Genomic DNA, 25,876 nt, shown 5'->3' on the forward strand with positions numbered 1-25,876 from the left:
TATCTCTCTCTCTATCTCTCTCTATCTCTCTATCTCTCTGTCTCTCTGTCTCTCTACCTCTCTACCTCTCTCTCTCTCTATCTCTGTATCTCTACCTCTCTCCCCCTCTCTCTCTCTCTCTTTCTCTCTCTGGTCTCTCTCTCTCTCAGACCATTGAGTCATACACAGATTCTGGACTGACTGACTGGCACTGTGTGTGGGGTTATACAGGGCTGAGTGGTGCTTGTCTCTTCACCAAGAGCCATGCTGATTCCATCCCAGTCAGGTTGTATGGTCAGTCCTTGCCTGCTTGGCCCCTGCTGACCAGATCATGACACAGACAGGCTATGGGTTAGTGTAGGGCTGTCTGCTGGTAATGGTCAGTGCCCCGGGGAGGAGGGTTAGCAGAGAGAACTGCATCCGCTGTTAGTGGAAGTGCAGCCAAAAATCACATGGTGCATCTCTCTCTCACAATGAGCAGCTGTTGATTTTTCCACACACCAACTGCCACACATCTAGGGCTGTTGGTTTTACTGCACACCAACTGCATCACATCTAGGGCTGTTGATTTTACTGTCCCTCCATCAGGTCCTAATAGTCTGGTACTCAGGGCTCTATTGTCCCTCCATCAGGTCCTAATGGCCTGGTACTCAGGGCTCTACTATCCCTCCATCAGGTCCTAATAGTCTGGTACTCAGGGCTCTACTGTCCCTCCATCAGGTCCTAATAGTCTGGTACTCAGGGCTCTATTGTCCCTCCATCAGGTCCTAATGGCCTGGTACACAGGGCTCTATTGTCCCTCCTTCAGGTCCTAATATTCTGGTACTCAGGGCTCTATTGTTCCTCCATCAGGTCCTAATGGCCTGGTACCCAGGGCTCTATTGTCCCTCCATCAGGTCCTAATGGCCTGGTACCCAGGGCTCTATTGTCCCTCCTTCAGGTCCTAATATTCTGGTACTCAGGGCTCTATTGTTCCTCCATCAGGTCCTAATGGCCTGGTACTCAGGGCTCTATTGTCCCTCCTTCAGGTCCTAATATTCTGGTACTCAGGGCTCTATTGTTCCTCCATCAGGTCATAATATTCTGGTACTCAGGGCTCTATTGTCCCTCCTTCAGGTCCTAATATTCTGGTACTCAGGGCTCTATTGTTCCTCCATCAGGTCCTAATATTCTGGTACTCAGGGCTCTATTGTTCCTCCATCAGGTCCTAATATTCTGGTACTCAGGGCTCTATTGTTCCTCCATCAGGTCCTAATATTCTGGTACTCAGGGCTCTATTGTCCCTCCATCAGGTCCTAATGGCCTGGTACTCAGGGCTCTATTGTTCTTCCATCAGGTCCTAATATTCTGGTACTCAGGGCTCTATTGTCCCTCCTTCAGGTCCTAATATTCTGGTACTCAGGGCTCTATTGTTCCTCCATCAGGTCCTAATATTCTGGTACTCAGGGCTCTATTGTTCCTCCATCAGGTCCTAATATTCTGGTACTCAGGGCTCTATTGTTCCTCCATCAGGTCCTAATATTCTGGTACTCAGGGCTCTATTGTCCCTCCATCAGGTCCTAATGGCCTGGTACTCAGGGCTCTATTGTTCTTCCATCAGGTCCTAATATTCTGGTACTCAGGGCTCTATTGTTCCTCCATCAGGTCCTAATATTCTGGTACTCAGGGCTCTATTGTTCCTCCATCAGGTCCTAATATTCTGGTACTCAGGGATCTATTGTTCCTCCATCAGGTCCTAATATTCTGGTACTCAGGGCTCTATTGTCCCTCCATCAGGTCCTAATATTCTGGTACTCAGGGCTCTATTGTTCCTCCATCAGGTCCTAATGGCCTTGTACTCAGGCCTCTATTGTCCCTCCATCAGGTCCTAATATTCTGGTACTCAGGCCTCTATTGTTCCTCCATCAGGTCCTAATGGCCTGGTACTCAGGTCTCTATTGTTCCTCCATCAGGTCCTAATGGCCTGGTACTCAGGTCTCTATTGTTCCTCCATCAGGTCCTAATGGCCTGGTACTCAGGGCTCTATTGTTCGTCCATCAGGTCATAATGGCCTGGTACTCAGGTCTCTATTGTCCCTCCATCAGGTCCTAATGGCCTTGTACTCAGGTCTCTATTGTCCCTCCATCAGGTCCTAATATTCTGGTACTCAGGGCTCTATTGTCCCTCCATCAGGTCCTATTAGCCTGGTACTCAGGGCTCTATTGTCCCTCCATCAGGTCCTAATGGCCTGGTACTCAGGTCTCTATTGTTCCTCCATCAGGTCCTAATGGCCTTGTACTCAGGGCTCTATTGTTCGTCTAACCACTCTGACATCAATGAAAATACAATCTAAAATCACATCAAACACGGATCATCCAAACAGTATCCTGCTTTTATAACATCACATCAAACACGGATCATCCAAACAGTATCCTGCTTTTATAACATCACATCAAACACGGATCATCCAAACAGTATCCTGCTTTTATAACATCACATCAAACACGGATCATCCAAACAGTATCCTGCTTTTATAACATCACATCAAACACGGATCATCCAAACAGTATCCTGCTTTTATAACATCACATCAAACACGGATCATCCAAACAGTATCCTGCTTTTATAACATCACATCAAACACGGATCATCCAAACAGTATCCTGCTTTTATAACATCACATCAAACACGGATCATCCAAACAGTATCCTGCTTTTATAACATCACATCAAACACGGATCATCCAAACAGTATCCTGCTTTTATAACATCACATCAAACACGGATCATCCAAACAGTATCCTGCTTTTATAACATCACATCAAACACGGATCATCCAAACAGTATCCTGCTTTTATAACATCACCTCACTGTGATGATCAATTTGAAGAAAGAAGTTCAACAGCAGGTTGAAACTGAGTGGAACACATGGTCGTTGTGAATGTTGTTTCTAGAATGTATAGATAGGCCTATACTAGATGGACTGGTTACCTGATGGGAGAGAACGTATAGATATGCCTATACTAGATGGACTGGTTACCTGATGGGAGAGAATGTATAGATAGACCTATACTAGATGGACTGGTTACCTGATGGGAGAGAATGTATAGGCCTAGACGGTTGCTGTTGGTTCATTGATTAGTTGGGCGGCTTACAAAGTTAGTCTACAATTATAGTGAATTTGTATTTGATTTTCAATAGTCTACTAATTGGGGATTTTTTAAAAATATTTTGATAATTAATAGGCTGACACATTACCTTTAGCTACAGAATATCTCACCACAGTACGTTTCCATATCCTCCTCTCTCTTCTTCTTCGTTCCTTTCTCCAGCGTGCAGAGGAGAAGGGCCTGTCGACAGTTTAATGAAATGTGTTTTAAGTTGTGAAGACATATTACAACGATCGACGTTCCCGAAACAGATTTCACTTGGTTTATTCCAAAATGAAACAGATTTCACTTGGTTTATTCCAAAATGAAACAGATTTCACTTGGTTTATTCCAAAATGAAACAGATTTCACTTGGTTTATTCCAAAATGAAACAGATTTCACTTGGTTTATTCCAAAATGAAACAGATTTCACTTGGTTTATTCCAAAATGAAACAGATTTCACTTGGTTTATTCCAAAATGAAACAGATTTCACTTGGTTTACTCCAAAATGAAACAGATTTCACTTGGTTTACTCCAAAATGAAACAGATTTCACTTGGTTTACTCCAAAATGAAACAGATTTCACTTGGTTTACTCCAAAATGAAACAGATTTCACTTGGTTTATTCCAAAATGAAACAGATTTCACTTGGTTTATTCCAAAATGAAACAGATTTCACTTGGTTTATTCCAAAATGAAACAGATTTCACTTGGTTTATTCCAAAATGAAACAGATTTCACTTGGTTTATTCCAAAATGAAACAGATTTCACTTGGTTTATTCCAAAATGAAACAGATTTCACTTGGTTTATTCCAAAATGAAACAGATTTCACTTGGTTTATTCCAAAATGAAACAGATTTCACTTGGTTTATTCCAAAATGAAACAGATTTCACTTGGTTTATTCCAAAATGAAACAGATTTCACTTGGTTTATTCCAAAATGAAACAGATTTCACTTGGTTTATTCCAAAATGAAACAGATTTCACTTGGTTTATTCCAAAATGAAACAGATTTCACTTGGTTTATTCCAAAATGACGCTCTCGAGTAGGAGAGCCCCACGGCGTGCAGAGTTGTTGGCAGAATATCGCCTGTCACGCAACGAGAGGCTGCATGCTTCTAAGTGTTCTTGTAAGCCCAGACGTTTCTGTGTATGATCCCATATGAAAGCCGAATGTTGATGGCTGTGACTCATAAATGGTGGATCCCAGCTGCTACTAGGTATTTCTCAGCAGCTGATATTAAACACGTATTGTGTCGCGCCCTGACCTCAGTATTCTTTGTTTTCTTTATATATTTTGGTTAGGTCAGGGTGTGACATGGGTATTGTTAGTGGAATTCTAAATTCCTATATGTTTTGTAGCCAAAACCAAAATTCGCACTCTCTCTATTTCATTAATGAGTTGTAAATTCATTAATTATGCATGAAATAGATCGAGACCAGTCTTATTAAAGGTCAGGTTATAGCGTTTAATTCAAGAGAGTACTGGTTTCATACACATTTTTCCACAGGTTATAAACTGAAAATGACGTCATCAGTTTCTCACACTCTCTCCGATCCACACAATAGCGCAGTGTCTTCAGGTCTGGAGACTGTCTTCTACTCCCCTCATAAAACAAACATTCCAATCTGTCTAAAGAGATATGCCATCCCTCTCCCTTAAACCCAAGGTCCAGACAATTAATTCGTTTTACTTACATGTTCAGTAACAGTTTAGCCAAGAACCCATACATTTCATACCATAACATAATAGTATTAAAATAAATGGTTCTAAGCTAAATGTATACATAATTAATCATTTCAACTATAATTTCCTCCAACACATGGGTGATGTATGTCTACGGGTGTTTTTCACTAGTCTAGGTGTTTATGCAGGTCTATGGTTGCCTAGATTGGTTCTCAATTAGAGGCAGCTGTTTATCGTTGGGGCGGCAGCGTAGCCTAGTGGTTAGAGCGTTGGACTAGTAACCGGAAGATTGCGAGTTCAAACCCCCGAGCTGACAAGGTACAAATCTGTCGTTCTGCCCCTGAACAGGCAGTTAACCCACTGTTCCTAGGACGTCATTGAAAATAAGAATTTGTTCTTAACTGACTTGCCTGGTTAAATAAAGGTAAAAAAAAAAAAAATAAAAAAAAAATAAAAAAAAATATTTAGGCAGCCATATTCCTTGGGTATTTTGTGGGTTATTGTCTATGGTTAGTTGCCTGTGTCTGCACTTGTTTATATATATATATATATATTAGTGTCACGTTTGTTTTTGTTAAATAAGAAGAATGTATTATTATTATCTCCATTCAACGACCGTGACATATTGTTGTTATAAAACCTGGAGAAGCCGACCTGCTTGAAAAACCGCAGGGAAAGTGGCCTCCATTTTCTTTCCCAGTGTATACTGATTACAGGGATTTGACCCCTCTGCCTCTGCTCCTCCCATTGGATAATGGACCGTTCTAAATCCAAACCAATTTGACATATTAGTAAAGACAAGATTAAAATGAGAATAGTCTGATGGGTGAACATATTGATGAGAGAAACCAGCGTGTGCAGCCTGAGGCAAGGAACAGAGAGCAAGATTTTTTTGTTGTTGTGATTTTCTCAAATCATCATTAGCCTGTAGTTGGATCATGGGGGTTTGTATCATAACTAACTAAAGATGCCAAATAACTTTAAATCGAGTATATTGGACCTGTTTCAAATGATCACTTCTACGCTCAACATCACATGCAAATGTCCTGTTTTAACTTAAAAGTCTAATACAATCTACAGCTTGTAATTACGAGCCAGAGTTGTGCCAACTCTTTACCAAACCCTCTCACTCCCCAGACACACAGACAGACCTTCTAACTGATGGACAGACAACACACAGTGACTGCCCAGACACACAGAGAAGACACAACACACAGTGACTGCCCAGACACACAGACAGACCTTCTAACTGACGCACAGACAACACACAGTGACTGCCCAGACACACAGAGAAGACACAACACACAGTGGAACACACAGTGACTGCCCAGACACACAGACAGACCTTCTAACTGAAGGACAGACAACACACAGTGGAACACACAGTGACTGCCCAGACACACAGACAGATCTTCTGACTGAAGCACAGACAACACACAGTGGAACACACAGTGACTGCCCAGACACACAGACAGACCTTCTAACTGAAGGACAGACAACACACAGTGACTGCCCAGACACACAGACAGACCTTCTGACTGAAGGACAGACAACACACAGTGGAACACACAGTGACTGCCCTGACACACAGAGAAGACACAATACACAGTGGAACACACAGTGACTGCCCAGACACACAGAGAAGACACAACACACAGTGGAACACACAGTGACTGCCCAGACACACAGACAGATCTTCTAACTGACGCACAGACAACACACAGTGGAACACACAGTGACTGCCCAGACACACAGAGAAGACACAACACACAGTGACTGCCTAGACACACAGACAGACCTTCTAACTGAAGGACAGACAACACACAGTGGAACACACAGTAACTGCCCAGACACACAGAGAAGACACAACACACAGTGGAACACACAGTGACTGCTCAGACACACAGAGAAGACACAACACACAGTGGAACACACAGTAACTGCCCAGACACACAGAGAAGACACAACACACAGTGGAACACACAGTGACTGCTCAGACACACAGAGAAGACACAACACACAGTGGAACACAGAGTGACTGCCCAGACACACAGAGAAGACACAACACACAGTGGAACACACAGTAACTGCCCAGACACACAGAGAAGACACAACACACAGTGGAACACACAGTGACTGCTCAGACACACAGAGAAGACACAACACACAGTGGAACACACAGTAACTGCCCAGACACACAGAGAAGACACAACACACAGTGGAACACAAAGTGACTGCCCAGACACACAGAGAAGACACAACACACAGTGGAACACACAGTGACTACAAAAAGCCTTTAATGTATTGGCACCTAAGTATTGTGATAATATCATATCGAGATGTCCCTAGTAATCCCCACCCCTTACACACACACACACACACACACACACACACACACACACACACACACACACAATCATCTCCACAGGGTAGTGTAATACAAATCCATAGCTCTAGGAGAGGGCTTTAATAGAGCGGTAGACAGGGTAGCTGGGTCTTATTGATCTGATGGACAGGAGGGAGGGAGAGAGGAGGGAGGGAGAGAGAGAGACGAGGGAGAGGAACAGAGAGTGAGAAAGAGACGAGGGAGAGAGAGAGACGAGGGAGAGGAACAGAGAGAAAGAGACGAGGGAGAGGAACAGAGAGAGAGAAAGAGACGAGGGAGAGGAACAGGGAGAGAGAAAGAGACGAGGGAGAGAGAGAGACGAGGGAGAGGAACAGAGAGGGAGAAAGAGACGAGGGAGAGAGAGACAAGGGAGAGGAACAGAGAGAGAGAAAGAGACGAGGGAGAGAGAGAGACGAGGGAGAGGAACAGAGAGAGAGAGAGAGAGACGAGGGAGAGGAACAGAGAGAGAGAAAGAGACGAGGGAGAGGAACAGAGGGAGAGAAAGAGACGAGGGAGAGGAACAGAGAGAGATAAAGAGATGAGGGAGAGAAAGAGACGAGGGAGAGGAACAGAGAGAGAGAGAAAGAGATGAGGGAGAGAAAGAGACGAGGGAGAGGAACAGAGAGAGAGAAAGAGACGAGGGAGAGGAACAGAGAGAGAGAAGGGAGGGGGGGAAGGGAGAGAAAGAGACGAGGGAGAGGAACAGAGAGAGAGAAAGAGACGAGGGAGAGGAACAGAGAGAGAGAAAGAGACGAGGGAGAGGAACAGAGAGAGAAAGAGAGGGGGGGAGGGAAAGGGAGAGAGAGAGAGAGAGAGAGAGAGAGTCCCTGCTGATCCAGTTAGCAGCAGGTCCCACTGTGAGTCTCACTCAGCACAATGAGCAGAATACCAAGTGTTCTAGAGTCTCACTCAGCACAATGAGCAGAATACCAAGTGTTCTATAGTCTCACTCAGCACAATGAGCAGAATACCAAGTGTTCTAGAGTCTCACTCAGCACAATGAGCAGAATACCAAGTGTTCTAGAGTCTCACTCAGCACAATGAGCAGAATACCGATTGTTCCAGATTCTCACTCAGCACAATGAGCAGAATACCGATTGTTCTAGATTCTCACTCAGCACAATGAGCAGAATACAGAGTGTTCTAGAGTCTCACTCAGCACAATGAGCAGAATACAGAGTGTTCTAGAGTCTCACTCAGCACAATGAGCAGAATACCAAGTGTTCTAGAGTCTCACTCAGCACAATGAGCCAAGTGTCCTATGAATGATCATTCTGTCTTTTCCTCATTTAACACTTCCTGTTTCTGGCACTTAAAGCTCATCATGAACGCAGCGAGAGCGAGAAAGAGGAGAGAATATCAAATGTGTGAATTCATATTGACAGTGTGTGTGCGTGGTGTATAATGTGTATGCATGATTGTGGTAATGAGTGACATTGGTTGCATTAGTTTGTGTGTGTGTGTGTGTGTGTGTGTGTGTGTGTGTGTGTGTGTGTGTGTGTGTGTGTGTGTATGGCTGGGGTTCATAAGCAGTGGCTGCTGTTCAGTGATGATAGCCCCACCCCCCTCTGTCTTCACATGACATCCCAGTAATCCCTGACCCCCCTCCATGCATTCCACAAAGCCTAATGTACTGCAGAAATTGAGGATGCTGAGACAAGCACTCATCTGGAGCCCTAAGACAGGAGGTCTTTGTGGGGAGGACAAAGGTATTCTCTTCCTAGTCCTGTCAGGCACTACTGCTGTTGTCTTCCTGTCAGACACTACTACTGCTGTTGTCTTCCTGTCAGACACTACTACTGTTGTTGTCTTCCTGTCAGGCACTACTACTGCTGTTGTCTTCCTGGTCCTGTCAGGCACTACTGCTGTTGTCTTCCTGTCAGAGACTACTACTGTTGTTGTTGTCTTCCTGTCAGAGACTACTGCTGTTGTTGTCTTCCTGTCAGGCACTACTACTGCTGTTGTCTTCCTGTCAGACACTACTACTGTTGTTGTCTTCCTGTCAGGCACTACTACTGCTGTTGTCTTCCTGTCAGAGACTACTGTTGTTGTTGTCTTCCTGTCAGAGACTACTACTGTTGTTGTTGTCTTCCTGTCAGAGACTACTACTGTTGTTGTTGTCTTCCTGTCAGAGACTACTACTGTTGTTGTTGTCTTCCTGTCAAAGACTACTACTGTTGTTGTCTTCCTGGTCCTGTCAGAGACTACTACTGTTGGCTTCCTGTCAGAGACTACTACTGTTGTCTTCCTGTCAGACACTACTACTGTTGTCTTCCTGTCAGAGACTACTACTGTTGTCTTCCTGTCAGACACTACTACTGTTGTCTTCCTGGTCCTGTCAGAGACTACTACTGTTGTCTTCCTGTCAGACACTACTACTGTTGGCTTCCTGTCAGAGACTACTGTTGTTGTCTTCCTGGTCCTGTCAGAGACTACTGGTGTTGTGTTCCTGGTCCTGTCAGAGACTACTGTTGTTGACTTCCTGTCAGAGACTACTGGTGTTGTCTTCCTGGTCCTGTCAGAGACTACTGGTGTTGTCTTCCTGGTCCTGTCAGAGACTACTGGTGTTGTCTTCCTGGTCCTGTCAGAGACTACTGGTGTTGTCTTCCTGGTCCTGTCAGAGACTACTGTGGTTGTCTTCCTGGTCCTGTCAGAGACTACTACTGTTGTTGTCTTCCTGGTCCTGTCAGAGACTACTGGTGTTGTCTTCCTGGTCCAGTCAGAGACTACTGGTGTTGTCTTCCTGGTCCTGTCAGAGACTACTGGTGTTGTCTTCCTGGTCCTGTCAGAGACTACTGGTGTTGACTCCCTGTCAGAGACTACTGGTGTTGTGTTCCTGGTCCTGTCAGAGACTACTGGTGTTGTCTTCCATGTCCTGTCAGAGACTACTGGTGTTGTGTTCCTGGTCCTGTCAGAGACTACTGGTGTTGTGTTCCTGGTCCTGTCAGAGACTACTGGTGTTGTGTTCCTGGTCCTGTCAGAGACTACTGGTGTTGTGTTCCTGAGACTCCTGGTTCTGTTCATGCTGCCGTCAGATGGTTATTTCAGCAGTGGAGCCGATAACTGTCTGTTGTCTCTGTACTAGGAGAGGGAAGGGGGTTCCTCTGTGTGCTGACTGACACACTGAGATGAAGGGATGCCAGTGGTTTGATTGAGCGTTGTCTTTCACCTGAACATTTCAACATGTCCAAGTTGTTATGCCGGCGTTGACAGGTTGGGTCGTCCAGGAGCCGCTCCGACACCGAGCCGCCAAGGAGAAACGTCTACCTGCTGACAGTGAAGACGGTGAAGCATATTCAGTCTACAGAGCATTCAGAAAGTATTCAGACTCCTGCCCTTGTTCACCACGTTGTTACGTTACAGCCTTATTTTAAAATGGAATAAATCAACTAAATTCCTCATCAACCTAGACATTTTTTTTTTTTTTTTATGTTTGCTAATTTATATACAAAAAAAGATGTACATGCGTGTTCAGACCCTTTCCATCATGTTTCCGTTGATCATCCTTGAGTTGTTTCTACAACTTGATTGGAGTCCACCTGTGGTAAATTCAATTGATTGGACATGATCTGGAAAGGCACACACCTGTCTATATAAAGGTCCTACAGATGACAGTGCATTTCAGAGCAAAAACCAAGCCATGAGGTCGAAGGAGTTGTCTGTAGAGCTCCGAGGCAGGATTGTGTCGAGGCACAGATCTGTGGAAAGGTACCAAAACATTTCTGCAGTATTGAAGTTCCCCGAGAACACAGTGGCCTCCATCATTCTTAAATGGAAAAAGTGTGGAACCACCAAGACACTTCCTAGAGCTGGCCGCCCAGCCAATCTGAGCAATCGGGGGAGAAGGGCCTTGGTCAGGGAGGTGACCAAGAACCCCAATGGTCACTCTGACAGAGTTCCTCTGTGGAGATGGGAGAACCTCCCAGAAGTACAACCATCTGTACAGCACTCCACCAATCAAGGATTTATGGTAGTGGCCAGATAGAAGCCACTCCTCAGTAAAATGCACATGACAGCCTGCTTGGAAAAGGCACCTAAAGGACTCTCAGACCATGAGAAACAAGATTCTCTGGTCTGATAAAACCAAGATTGAACTCTTTCGTCTGAATGCCAAGGGTCACGTCTGGAGGAAACCTGGCACCATCCCTACGGTGAAGCATAGTGGTGGCAGCATAATGCTGTGGGGATGTTTTTCAGCCGCAGGGACTGGGAGACTAGTCAGGATTGAGGGGAAGATGAACCGAGAAAAGTACAGAGAGATCCTTGATGAAAACCTGCTCCAGAGAGGTCAGGACCTCAGACAGGGGTGAAGGTTCACCTTCCAACAGCACAATTACACTAACACAGGAGTGGCTTGGGGACAAGTCTCTGAATGTCCTTGAGTGGCCCAGCCAGAACCCAGACTTGATCCCGATCGGACATCTCTAGAGACCTGAAAATAGCTGTGCAGCAACGCTCCCCATTCAACCTGAAAAAGTTTTAAAAAATGAAATATCACAGGCTGTAACGTAACAACATTTGGAAAAATTAAAGTGGTCTGAATACTTTCCCGAATGCACAGTATATATATATATATATATATATATAAAACCTTTTCATATATATATAATTTACACACGCAACAGACAGTTTATTAAGTACACCACCCAGTTCATGAAAATTGATGCTCCTTCAGACAGTGAGTCAAGTGGCTGTGGCTTGCTATATATACAGCAGGTAGACAGGCATCGAGGCATTCAGTTACTGTTTTACGTTATAATGAGCAAAAATGAGTGACCTGAGCGACCTTGAGTTTTGTATGATCATCAGTGTCAGACGCACCTGTTCCAGTATCTCAGAAACGGCCTCCTGGGCTTTTCACGCACAACATTGTCTAGGGTTTACAGAGAACGGTGCGACAAACAAAAACATCCAGTCAGCGGCAGTCCTGTGGGTGGGAACAGCTCGTTGATGAGATGTCCAAGAAGAATTACAAGAACCGTGCAAGCTAACAGGCGGACCACAAAACAACGAAGTAGTACAACAGTGGTGCGCAGAAGGACATCTCTCGTCGGTCCTTGTCACGGATTGGCTATTGCAGCAGACGATCACCCTGGGTTCCTATCAGCTAAAAACCTGAAGAAGCTGCTCCATTGGGCAGGCCATCACCAACACTGGACAATTGAAGAGTGGAAAAACACCAATTTGAGCAATGTTTCAGTGCCCTGAAGAATTCAGGCTGTTCTGGAGGCAAAGGGGGGTTTGACTCTGTACTAGATGGGTGGAAAATAACGGCTCAGAACTCACAACGTGTCGGTCCTTGTCACGGATTGGCTATTGCAGCAGACGACCACCCTGGGTTCCTATCAGCTAAAAACCTGAAGAAGCTGCTCCATTGGGCAGGCCATCACCAACACTGGACAATTGAAGAGTGGAAAAACACCAATTTGAGCAATGTTTCAGTGCCCTAAAGAATTCAGGCTGTTCTGGAGGCAAAGGGGGGTTTGACTCTGTACTAGATGGGTGGAAAATAACGGCTCAGAACTCACAACGTGTCGGTCCTTGTCACGGATTGGCTATTGCAGCAGACGACCACCCTGGGTTCCTATCAGCTAAAAACAAGAAGAAGCTGCTCCAGTGGTCGGGCCATCACCAACACTGGACTATCAAGGCATATAAAAACATCTCCTGGACCGACGAATCGCGGTTCCTGTTAAGTCCTGCTGATGGTAGAGTCAGGGTTTGGCGTAAGCAGCACGAGTCCAGGGTCCCATCCTGCCTGGTGTCAACGGGACAGGATGGTGGAGGTGGTATCTACAGCAACTGCACGTCCGCTTAGAACGTTTCCCGACTTGTAGAATCCATGCCCCAAAGAATTCAGGCTGTTCTGGAAGCCAAGGAGGGTCCGACCCGGTACTAGATGGGTTAATAAATTGTCCGGTGTATATATACAGTATATATATTTATACTAATTTCAGTCATTTACTTTTCAAATAACAGTAATTTAGTCTTCGTATTTAACGTTATCTCAGAGAATTATGAGAACTATGACGATATCGGCTTCTCTACTGGAGCTCAAGGCCGGAGCGGTGTACTCTTCATCATGTACTCTGTGTTTGTGAGTGCTGTCGCAGGACTGATGTGGTGTTGGATGTGTGTCTGTTGTGTTGGACGCTTGGATTCACTTCCTTGTCGTTATCCTCTCAATGTCTTGTTTGAGTCCTATCAAGGGATGTTGTGGTGGTTGTGAGTGCTATTTGTCTCCTTGGTCTTGGTGAGGGGGTTGTTGACTGTGAGTAGTGCTATCTGACTCCTTGGTCCTGGTGAGGGGGTTGTTGACTGTGAGTAGTGCTATCTGACTCCTTGGTCCTGGTGAGAGGGTTGTTGACTGTGTGGTTGTGAGTGCTATCTGCCTCCTTGGTCCTGGTGAGAGGGTTGTTGACTGTGAGTAGTGCTATCTGACTCCTTGGTCCTGGTGAGAGGGTTGTTGACTGTGTGGTTGTGAGTGCTATCTGACTCCTTGGTCCTGGTGAGAGGGTTGTTGACTGTGTGGTTGTGAGTGCTATCTGCCTCCTTGGTCCTGGTGAGAGGGTTGTTGACTGTGAGTAGTGCTATCTGACCCCTTGGTCCTGGTGAGGGGGTTGTTGACTGTGTGGTTGTGAGTGCTATCTGACTCCTTGGTCCTGGTGAGGGGGTTGTTGACTGTGAGTAGTGCTATCTGACTCCTTGGTCCTGGTGAGGGGGTTGTTGACTGTGTGGTTGTGAGTGCTATCTGACTCCTTGGTCCTGGTGAGGGGGTTGTTGACTGTGTGGTTGTGAGTGCTACAGTAGCCATCCCAACTCAGTTGCTGACAGTGTCTTTCCCTTCCTTGTTGTTCTCCAGATGAGGGGCCTTACACAAAGCACTCCAACCCCTCCAGGTCACCGGATGGAGCGCTGGCCATCAGGAGGCAGAGTATCCCAGGTAAGGATACATAACCTGTGACCCTGACCTCTGACCCCTCACTGAGCCTGGACTTTTATTATCTCACCTATGAACCCTAACCTGATTGTCCCCAAACGTGATCGACCCATCACCCCTTACCTGATTGGACACTAGTCACCTAATACCTCCCACCTACTACCTAACCCACACCTCCCAATGAGCTAGATTAACCCCTCCCCTCACCAGTCCTTTCCTAGGGCACACTAAGCAGTTCAATGCACACTTCAATATGTTGTGATCTCTTACCTGCCTGTACCTGTCCTTACCTCACCCGACCCTCTGCCCCTTCACACCCGTAAATGTCTCTCTTTGCCTCTGAAAGAAACGGTCTGTGCTTCAACAATAGACAACCTTTACAAACATGCTCTAAATGTCTTGATCTGAATATATTGAACACTTTTACACAGACTCAGTGAGCTCTATCAGAATGTGTTGTTATCTCGTGGACTCAGTGAGCTCTATCAGAATGTGTTGTATCTCGTGGACTCAGTGAGCTCTATTAGAATGTGTTGTTATCTCGTGGACTCAGTGAGCTCTATCAGAATGTGTTGTTATCTCGTGGACTCAGTGAGCTCTATTAGAATGTGTTGTATCTCGTGGACTCAGTGAGCTCTATTATAATGTGTTGTATCTCGTGGACTCAGTGAGCTCTATTAGAATGTGTTGTTATCTCGTGGACTCAGTGAGCTCTATTAGAATGTGTTGTTATCTCGTGGACTCAGTGAGCTCTATTAGAATGTGTTGTATCTCGTGGACTCAGTGAGCTCTATTAGAATGTGTTGTATCTCGTGGACTCAGTGAGCTCTATCAGAATGTGTTGTATCTCGTGGACTCAGTGAGCTCTATCAGAATGTGTTGTATCTCGTGGACTCAGTGAGCTCGATTAGAATGTGTTGTATCTCGTGGACTCAGTGAGCTCTATCAGAATGTGTTGTATCTCATGGACTCAGTGAGCTCTATCAGAATGTGTTGTATCTCGTGGACTCAGTGAGCTCTATTAGAATGTGTTGTATCTCATGGACTCAGTGAGCTCTATCAGAATGTGTTGTATCTCGTGGACTCAGTGAGCTCTATCAGAATGTGTTGTATCTCATGGACTCAGTGAGCTCTATCAGAATGTGTTGTATCTCATGGACTCAGTGAGCTCTATCAGAATGTGTTGTATCGCTGGGAGCCAACTCTCTGAGCAACAGATTACTGGGCATGTGTTGCGTCTCCTGGCCTCGTCTGAGAGTTATTAACAAGCTGTTCTGTCAACAACAACAACAACAACAACAACGCCAGGCTCAGCTCTAGAGCGAGATAAAAGTGATATCCTTCACTGCCGATTCAGAGCCACGCTGCTATTATACACACTGGCCTCATTGGCTTCAGAGAGAGAGTTTAGTCAGGGACAGACTGGGGGATGAATAGCGATGTTTGGATCTGTTTGAAAAAGAGGGAGATAGCGATTATGTTTTTTGTTAAAGGGGGAGATAGTGATTATGTTTTTTTTTTAACCAGTCTCTGTCTGTAATCTTTCGTCTGGAGGCACTAAGGGCATCATAACCATCTCCTGAAGTAATCAGCTCTGAGGTCAGTATGGTCGCTATAGCAACAAGAGGTCAGTCTGATCGCTCTAGCAACAAGAGGTCAGGCTGGTCGTGCTCTGTAATCTGTGATGTTAAAGAAGGGGGAGTGTGGGGGGGTGGGGGGTCTTCTATCCACAAGGATAATCAAAATTATCCCTCATTAGACAAAGGCTATTTAAAGCTTAGGGGTTAAGTTTAGGGTTAAGTTTTAGGTTAGAATTAGGGTTAGGAGTTACGGGTTAAGGTTGGGATACCTGCAATGCTTAGGGTTAGGGGTTATAGAAAATATGATTTTAGGGTACGGGTTAGATTTAGGGTTGCAATTATGGTTAGGGTTAGGTTTTGGGTTGGAGGTTAGTGAAAGTAGGAATTTGAATAGAGAGAGAGAGAGAGAGAGAGAGAGAGAGAGAGGCTGTAGCAACAGTATTACTATATTATCCACTAGAGGTCGACCGATTATGATTTCTCAACGCCGATACTGTAACGAGTTTCGTCTTCATAGGAAGGAGAGTCGGACCAAAATGCAGCGTGTGGTTTACGATCCATGTTTATTAATAATACGAAACACGAATCTCCAATACAATACTACAAAACACAACGTAACGAAACCCTAAACAGCCTATCTGGTGAAAAAACACATAGACAGGAACAATCACCCACCAACACACAGTGAAACCCAGGCTACCTAAATATGGTTCCCAATCAGAGACAATGACGAACACCTGCCTCTGATTGAGAACCATATCAGGCCGAACATAGAACTGGACAAACTAGACATGTAACATAGAATGCCCACTCAGATCACACCCTGACCAATCAAAACATAGAAAATACAAAGTAAACTATGGTCAGGGCGTGACAGATACAGATTATTGGAGGACCAAAAAAGCCGATGCCGATTTTTTATTTATGTATTTGTAATAATGACAATTACAACAATACTGAATGAACACTTATTTTAACTTAATATAATAAATCAATAAAATCTATTTAGCCTCAAGTAAATAATGAAACATGTCCAATTTGGTTTAAATAATGCAAAAACAAAGTGATGGAGAAGAAAGTAAAAGTGCAATATGTGCCATGTAAGAAAGCTAACGTTTCAGTTCCTTGCTCAGAACATGAGAACATATGAAAGCTGGTGGTTCCTTTTAACATGAGTCTTCAATATTCCGAGGTAAGAAGTTTTAGGTTGTAGTTATTATAGGAATTATAGGACTATTTCTCTCCCTACCATTTGTATTTCATTAACCTTTGACTATTGGGTGTTCTTATAGGCACTTTAGTATTGCCAGTGTAACAGTATAGCTTCCGTCCCTCTCCTCGCTCCTCCCTGGGCTCGAACCAGCAACATAACGACAACAGCCACCATCGAAGCAGCATTACCCATGTGGAACAACTACTAGAAGGCTCAAAGTGACGTTTGAAATGCTATTAGCGCGTGCTAACTAGCTAGCCATTTCACTTCGGTTGGTTGGTTCAGGGGACTGTATCAATACCCTCTGTTGGTTCAGGGGACTGTTTCAATACCCTCCGTTGGTTCAGGGGACTGTTTCAATACCCTCTGTTGGTTCAGGGGACTGTATCAATACCCTCCGTTGGTTCAGGGGACTGTATCAATACCCTCTGTTGGTTCAGGGGACTGTTTCAATACCCTCCTCCGTTGGTTCAGGGGACTGTTTCAATACCCTCCGTTGGTTCAGGGGACTGTTTCAATACCCTCCGTTGGTTCAGGGGACTGTATCAATACCCTCCGTTGGTTCAGGGGACTGTATCAATACCCTCTGTTGGTTCAGGGGACTGTTTCAATACCCTCCTCCGTTGGTTCAGGGGACTGTTTCAATACCCTCCTCCGTTGGTTCAGGGGACTGTTTCAATACCCTCCTCCGTTGGTTCAGGGGACTGTTTCAATACCCTCCGTTGGTTCAGGGGACTGTTTCAATACACTCCGTTGGTTCAGGGGACTGTTTCAATACCCTCCGTTGGTTCAGGGGACTGTTTCAATACCCTCCGTTGGTTCAGGGGACTGTTTCAATACCCTCCGTTGGTTCAGGGGACTGTTTCAATACCCTCCGTTGGTTCAGGGGACTGTTTCAATACCCTCCTCCGTTGGTTCAGGGGACTGTTTCAATACCCTCCTCCGTTGGTTCAGGGGACTGTTTCAATACCCCCCTCCGTTGGTTCAGGGGACTGTTTCAATACCCTCCTCCGTTGGTTCAGGGGACTGTTTCAATACCCTCCTCCGTTGGTTCAGGGGACTGTTTCAATACCCCCCTCCGTTGGTTCAGGGGACTGTTTCAATACCCTCCTCCGTTGGTTCAGGGGACTGTTTCAATACCCCCCTCCGTTGGTTCAAGGGACTGTTTCAATACACTCCTCCGTTGGTTCAGGGGACTGTTTCCTCTTTGGTACTTATTGATTCCATTTGACCTGTTATATAGATGTGATGTACTTATCAGGTTAGAGTTATGGGGTTTGTGTTTTATAGCTAGTTCCTGTTTAGTCCAACGCTCTAACCACTAGGCTACCCTGCCGCCCCAGGTTAGAATCATGGTGTTTGTGTTTTATAGCTAGTTCCTGTTTAGTCCAACGCTCTAACCACTAGGCTACCCTGCCGCCCCAGGTTAGAGTTATGGGGTTTGTGTTTTAGAGCTAGTTCCTGTTTAGTCCAACGCTCTAACCACTAGGCTACCCTGCCGCCCCAGGTTAGAGTCATGGGGTTTGTGTTTTAGAGCTAGTTCCTGTTTAGTCCAACGCTCTAACCACTAGGCTACCCTGCCGCCCCAGGTTAGAGTTATGGGGTTTGTGTTTTATAGCTAGTTCCTGTTTAGTCCAACGCTCTAACCACTAGTCTACCCTGCCGCCCCAGGTTAGAGTCATGGTGTTTGTGTTTTATAGCTAGTTCCTGTTTAGTCCAACGCTCTAACCACTAGGCTACCCTGCCGCCCCAGGTTAGAGTTATGGGGTTTGTGTTTTATAGCTAGTTCCTGTTTAGTCCAACGCTCTAACCACTAGGCTACCCTGCCGCCCCAGGTTAGAGTTATGGGGTTTGTGTTTTATAGCTAGTTCCTGTTTAGTCCAACGCTCTAACCACTAGGCTACCCTGCCGCCCCAGGTTAGAGTCATGGGGTTTGTGTTTTATAGCTAGTTCCTGTTTAGTCCAACGCTCTAACCACTAGGCTACCCTGCCGCCCCAGGTTAGAGTCATGGGGTTTGTGTTTTATAGCTAGTTCCTGTTTAGTCCAACGCTCTAACCACTAGGCTACCCTGCCACCCCAGGTTAGAGTTATGGGGTTTGTGTTTTATAGCTAGTTCCTGTTTAGTCCAACGCTCTAACCACTAGGCTACCCTGCCGCCCCAGGTTAGAGTTATGGGGTTTGTGTTTTATAGCTAGTTCCTGTTTAGTCCAACGCTCTAACCACTAGGCTACCCTGCCGCCCCAGGTTAGAGTCATGGGGTTTGTGTTTTAGAGCTAGTTCCTGTTTAGTCCAACGCTCTAACCACTAGGCTACCCTGCCGCCCCAGGTTAGAGTCATGGGGTTTGTGTTTTATAGCTAGTTCCTGTTTAGTCCAACGCTCTAACCACTAGGCTACCCTGCCGCCCCAGGTTAGAGTTATGGGGTTTGTGTTTTATAGCTAGTTCCTGTTTAGTCCAACGCTCTAACCACTAGGCTACCCTGCCGCCCCAGGTTAGAGTTATGGGGTTTGTGTTTTATAGCTAGTTCCTGTTTAGTCCAACGCTCTAACCACTAGGCTACCCTGCCGCCCCAGGTTAGAATCATGGTGTTTGTGTTTTATAGCTAGTTCCTGTTTAGTCCAACGCTCTAACCACTAGGCTACCCTGCCGCCCCAGGTTAGAGTTATGGGGTTTGTGTTTTAGAGCTAGTTCCTGTTTAGTCCAACGCTCTAACCACTAGGCTACCCTGCCGCCCCAGGTTAGAGTTATGGGGTTTGTGTTTTAGAGCTAGTTCCTGTTTAGTCCAACGCTCTAACCACTAGGCTACCCTGCCGCCCCAGGTTAGAGTTATGGGGTTTGTGTTTTATAGCTAGTTCCTGTTTAGTCCAACGCTCTAACCACTAGGCTACCCTGCCGCCCCAGGTTAGAGTCATGGGGTTTGTGTTTTAGAGCTAGTTCCTGTTTTATTTGTTTTGATGAAACCAGAGTTATAGGAAATGATAACTCAGAGAGGTTATGAGCATCCGGGAGCCATTTTACGAGACGACAGATAGAAGGTGTCAACGACTACGTGGTTTTTAAACAGACAGTAAATGCATGAACCAACTCTGAAACACTCTTTCACTCTTTCTCTCTCTTTCTCCTAACAGACTTAATGCATTCTGCAAATCTTGTCTTGAATTTCTGAAGCACTTGTTGATTCAAATATAGTTGTTTGCACAGATGACTTCATCCTCTCCTCGCCCACACACAGTGAGATGACGGGAGAGAGAGAGAGAGAGAGATCGTGAGAGGTCAAGGGTGATAGGGAAAGAAAGAACTCAAGAAAGAGAGAAAAATGTGTGACTACCTACCTGTCTGTCGCTCGGGTGCTGTGGGAGAGGTGGGAGAGGTGTGAGACAGTCAGTCTGTCTCTCTGTCCCTCTGGTGCTGTGGGAGAGGCGGGAGAGAGGTGAGACAGTCTGCCTGTCTGTCTGTCTGTCCCTCTGGTGCTGTGGGAGGTGTGGGAGAGGTGGAGAAGTTGGAGAGGCAGGAGATGGGAGGTAAACACAGTCAGATCCTGAAAAGAGAGAAAACAGAGGAGAGAGGACAGAAGAGAGAGGACAGAGGAGAGAGGACAGAGGAGAGAGGACAGAGGAGAGAGAACAGAGGAGAGAGAACAGAGGAGAGAGAACAGAGGAGAGAGTACAGAGAAGTGAGAACAGAGGAGAGAGAGAGAGAACAGAGGAGAGAGAGAGAACAGAGGAGAGAGAGAGAACAGAGGAGAGAGAGAGAACAGAGGAGAGAGAGAGAACAGAGGAGAGAGAGAGAACAGAGGAGAAAGAGAGAACAGAGGAGAGAGAGAGAACAGAGGAGAGAGAGAGAACAGAGGAGAGAGAACAGAGAAGTGAGAACAGAGGAGAGAGAACAGAGGAGAGAGAACAGAGGAGAGAGAACAGAGGAGAGAGAACAGAGGAGAGAGAACAGAGGAGAGAGAACAGAGGAGAGAGAACAGAGAAGTGAGAACGAACAGAGGAGAGAGAGAGAACAGAGGAGAGAGAGAGAACAGAGGAGAGAGAGAGAACAGAGGAGAGAGAGAGAACAGAGGAGAGAGAGAGAACAGAGGAGAGAGAGATAACAGAGGAGAGAGAACAGAGAAGAGAGGAGAGAGAACAGAGAAGAGAGGAGAGAGAACAGAGAAGAGAGGAGAGAGAACAGAGAAGAGAGGAGAGAGAACAGAGAAGAGAGGAGAGAGAAGAGAGAAGAGAGGAGAGAGAAGAGAGACGAGAGAACAGAGAAGAGAGAACAGAGAACAGAGAAGAGAGAACAGAGGAGAGAGAACAGAGAGAGCAAAACATCTCTGTTAGACCCAGAAACCATTCGTCCTCTCTGGTACACATGTTAACCTGTAGAAATATCTCCTCATCTCTTAGAGACGAGCACCAATGACAGGAACACCCTGCAGGGCATACGGTATGCTGGCTCTAAGTTCAGGCAGCCATAGAAGCTGAGATTAGTTGGAAAAGGTCCCTCCTATATCATTTGTGTCCGAGATCACCGTTTCAGGGGCAGTGGCCTTTCTCTACGGCTGATTGATGCTCAGTGGTCACCTTATATCAACTCTAGCATGTTGTAAACTGGGCTGATTTGGTTCAGTGCAGATTACCAGGCACAGCAGCGAATCTTCAGAAAGGGGAACCGAGGCCCCGGGTCCCCTCTCTTCCTTCCTCTTTGTCCCCCTCGCACACGCACACACACACACACACACACACACACACACACACACACACACACTCCTTCCCCTCCCCATCACAACTCAGCCAGCCACCTAGCTAGCGCTTCCGATTAGCCGCAAACCCGCTAGCACGGAAATGACTTCAGCTGTGCACGGATACCCCGCCCCCCACGACTACCCCAACACCAAACTCCTTTTCTCCATCCTGAAGCCCCCTTTGGCATTCTCATCAATATGCAAATGACTAAGTTAACATTTAATTAAAGGGTAGAATGGCTTGGTCTTTTTCAATGATATGCTTAGTGGGCGATAGACACTGACAGGACAGGCTGTCTGGCAGCACCTAGCTTGTACCTGAACTACATCTCAAATGGCACGCTGCCCCCTATATATGTCCCCTATATATGACCCCTATATATGTCCCCTATATATGTCCCCTATATATGTGCCCTATATATGTGCCCTATATATGTCCCCTATATATGTCCCCTATATATGTGTCCTATATATGTCCCCTATATATGTGCCCTATATATGTCCCCTATATATGTCCCCTATATATGTCCCATATATATGTCCTATATATATGTCCCTTATATGTGCCCTATATATGTGCCCTATATATGTCCCCTATATATGTCCCCTATATATGTCCCCTATATATGTGCCCTATATATGTGCCCTATATATGTCCCCTATATATGTCCCCTATATATGTGTCCTATATATGTCCCCTATATATGTGCCCTATATATGTCCCCTATATATGTCCCCTATATATGTCCCCTATATATGTCCCCTATATATGTGCCCTATATATGTCCCCTATATATGTCCCCTATATATGTGCCCTATATATGTCCCATATATATGTCCTATATATATGTCCCTTATATATGTGCCCTATATATGTCCCCTATATATGTCCCCTATATATGTCCCCTATATATGTCCCCTATATATGTGCCCTATATATGTCCTCTATATATGTCCCTTATATATGTGCCATATATATGTGCCCTATATATGTCGCCTATATATGTCCCCTATATATGTGCCCTACATATGTCCTCTATATATGTCCCTTATATATGTCGCCTATATATGTCCCCTATATATGTGCCCTATATATGTGCCCTATATATGTGCCCTATATATGTGCCCTATATATGTCCCTTATATATGTCCCCTATATATGCCCCCTATATATGTCCCCTATATATGTGCCCTATATATGTGCCCTATATATGTCCCCTATATATGTGCCATATATATGTCCCCTATATATGTCCCCTATAAATGCCCCCTATATAGTGCATTACTTTTGATAGATCTGAGGCCAGTGGTTTGTAGTGTAGTAACCATGCTGTAGTGTAGTAACCATGCTGTAGTGTAGTAACCATGCTGTAGTGTAGTAACCATGTTGTAGTGTCCAGGGGTTTGTAGTGTAGTAACCATGTTGTAGTGTAGTAACCATGTAGTAGTGTAGTAACCATGTGGTAGTGTAGTAACCATGTTGTAGTGTCTAGGGGTTTGTAGTGTAGTAACCATGTGTTTGTGTAGTAACCATGTTGTAGTGTAGTAACCATGTTGTAGTGTAGTAACCATGTTGTAGTGTCCAGGGGTTTGTAGTGTAGTAACCATGTGGTAGTGTAGTAACCATGTCGTAGTGTAGTAACCATGTTGTAGTGTCTAGGGGTTTGTAGTGTAGTAACCATGTGGTTGTGTAGTAACCATGTTGTAGTGTAGTAACCATGTTGTAGTGTAGTAACCATGTTGTAGTGTAGTAACCATGTGGTAGTGTAGTAACCATGTGGTAGTGTAGTAACCATGTGGTAGTGTAGTAACCATGTTGTAGTGTAGTAACCATGTGGTAGTGTAGTAACCATGGTGTAGTGTAGTAACCATGGTGTAGTGTAGTAACCATGTTGTAGTGTAGTAACCATGTTGTAGTGTAGTAACCATGTTGTAGTGTAGTAACCATGTTGTAGTGTAGTAACCATGTGGTAGTGTAGTTACCATGTTGTAGTGTAGTAACCATGTGGTAGTGTAGTAACAATGTTGTAGTGTAGTAACCATGTTGTAGTGTAGTAACCATGTGGTAGTGTATTAACCATGGTGTAGTGTAGTAACCATGTGGTAGTGTAGTAACCATGTTGTAGTGTCCAGTGGTTTGTAGTGTAGTAACCATGTGGTAGTGTAGTAACCATGTGGTAGTGTAGTAACCATGTTGTAGTGTAGTAACCATGTTGTAGTGTAGTAACCATGTTGTAGTGTAGTAACCATGTAGTAGTGTAGTAACCATGGTGTAGTGTAGTAACCATGTTGTAGTATAGTAACCATGTTGTAGTGTAGTAACCATGTTGTAGTGTAGTAACCATGCTGTAGTGTAGTAACCATGTTGTAGTGTAGTAACCATGTGGTAGTGTAGTAACCATGTGGTAGTGTAGTAACCATGTGGTAGTGTAGTAACCATGTTGTAGTGTAGTAACCATGTGGTAGTGTAGTAACCATGGTGTAGTGTAGTAACCATGTTGTAGTGTAGTAACCATGTTGTAGTGTAGTAACCATGTTGTAGTGTAGTAACCATGTGGTAGTGTAGTAACCATGGTGTAGTGTAGTAACCATGTGGTAGTGTAGTAACCATGTTGTTGTGTAGTAACCATGTGGTAGTGTAGTAACCATGTGGTAGTGTAGTAACCATGTGGTAGTGTAGTAACCATGTTGTAGTGTAGTAACCATGTGGTAGTGTAGTAACCATGTTGTAGTGTCTAGGGGTTTAACCATGTTGTAGTGTAGTAACCATGTTGTAGTGTCCAGGGGTTTGTAGTTTAGTAACAACCCTAGATGTGTGTCTGGACTATATCTCCTGGAAGGATGAAGTAGCATGAATAAAATAATGTTTTATTAATGAAAAAATGTCCATGATTATTTGAACATGTAGGTAACCAGTTGTATAAAAGTGACAATGCCCTGGAAGACGGTGTTTTGGAGGATAATATATTGGCACAGAGTGCCGGCCCTCGACAAGCCAATGTGCTGTATCCTCCAAACACCAGTTTATCACTCAACTAAACAGTAGACGGAGAGTTAAAGGAGGACAGAGGAGGACAGGGTTCATGTCCTCTGTTCCTTGGTGTCACTACATCACGCGGTTTTAAAGTGTCCTGGACAGTGTCCCTGCTGCGTGCGGTTCTCAGGGCCATCTGTCAGGCCTGCTCACTAGGGAAATGACTGAGCAGGAGAAGGACATGTTGTCTGACGCAGTCCCCTTGTCTCACTGTCCTCTAACCCTACTACCACACTGGACAGGAACGGGCACAGAGGAGAGGATGTGACCTATGGGGGTGGGGGGGGGGGGGGGGGTGAGAGACGCGCGGGAGAGGAAGGGAGGATAGGACATAGGAAAGGGCAGAGGAGAGGAGGAGGAGGAGGAGGAGGTGATTAGAGGAGGAGGAGGAGGAGGTGATTAGAGGAGGAGGAGGAGGAGATTAGAGGAGGAGGAGGTGATTAGAGGAGGAGGAGGAGGAGGAGGAGGAGATTAGAGGAGGAGAGGAGGAGGTGATTAGAGGATCAGAGGAGGAGGTGATTAGAGGAGGAGAGGAGGAGGTGATTAGAGGAGGAGGAGGAGGTGATTAGAGGAGGAGGAGGAGGAGGTGATTAGAGGAGGAGAGTGGAGGAGGAAGAGGAGGTGATTAGAGGAGGAGGAGGAGGTAATTAGAGGAGGAGGAGGAGGTGATTGGAGGAGGAGGAGGAGGTGATTAGAGGAGGAGAGTGTAGGAGAGGAGGAGATTGAGATTGAGATTGGAGGAGGAGGTGATTAGAGGAGGAGAGTGGAGGAGAGGAGGAGGAGGAGAGAGGACAAGGAGAGGAGGAGGAGGAGGAGGGAGGACAAGGAGAGAGGAGAGGAGAGGAGGAGAGAGGAAGAGAGTGGATGAGGAGAGATGAAGAGGAGAGAGGAGAGAGGAGGAGGAGAGGAGGAGGAGGGAGAGAGAGACAGAGGCTTGTTTCTCTCTCTTGATCGTATCTCTCACCACTCATCTCCATTCTAAGAGGCTTATCCACATTCTGAGCATCACAGACAGGAATATAACCCACCAGATCACAGCCTGGTCTGTGGGCTTTTGGAACAGAGAGACAGTGTGCCTCTTCACAGTGTGATGCACAATTCATTCACCCTCCAGTGTTCACAGAACCATAGTTGACTGGTTATGTTGATGAAGACCCTCCAGACAGACTGTCTCAGATTGTAGTGGTTAGATATGA

The 25,876-nt window shown here is 45.4% G+C and overlaps 1 protein-coding gene across 1 annotated transcript in view; it reads left to right on the forward strand.

Annotated features, from left to right (window-relative positions):
- LOC139393684 (glutamate receptor-interacting protein 1-like) overlaps positions 1 to 25,876 on the forward strand; it is a gene marked incomplete at its 3' end in the record, with an annotated part of 523,241 nt that overhangs the window by 482,866 nt on the left and 14,499 nt on the right. Inside the window, exon 3 of the mRNA XM_071142027.1 lies at positions 14,047 to 14,127. Within this exon, the coding sequence (XP_070998128.1) occupies positions 14,047 to 14,127 (81 nt within the window). The remainder of the gene's footprint in view (positions 1 to 14,046; positions 14,128 to 25,876) is intronic.

The sequence above is a fragment of the Oncorhynchus clarkii genome, unplaced genomic scaffold (assembly GCF_045791955.1).
Source record: "Oncorhynchus clarkii lewisi isolate Uvic-CL-2024 unplaced genomic scaffold, UVic_Ocla_1.0 unplaced_contig_10417_pilon_pilon, whole genome shotgun sequence".
NCBI lineage: Eukaryota > Metazoa > Chordata > Actinopteri > Salmoniformes > Salmonidae > Oncorhynchus > Oncorhynchus clarkii.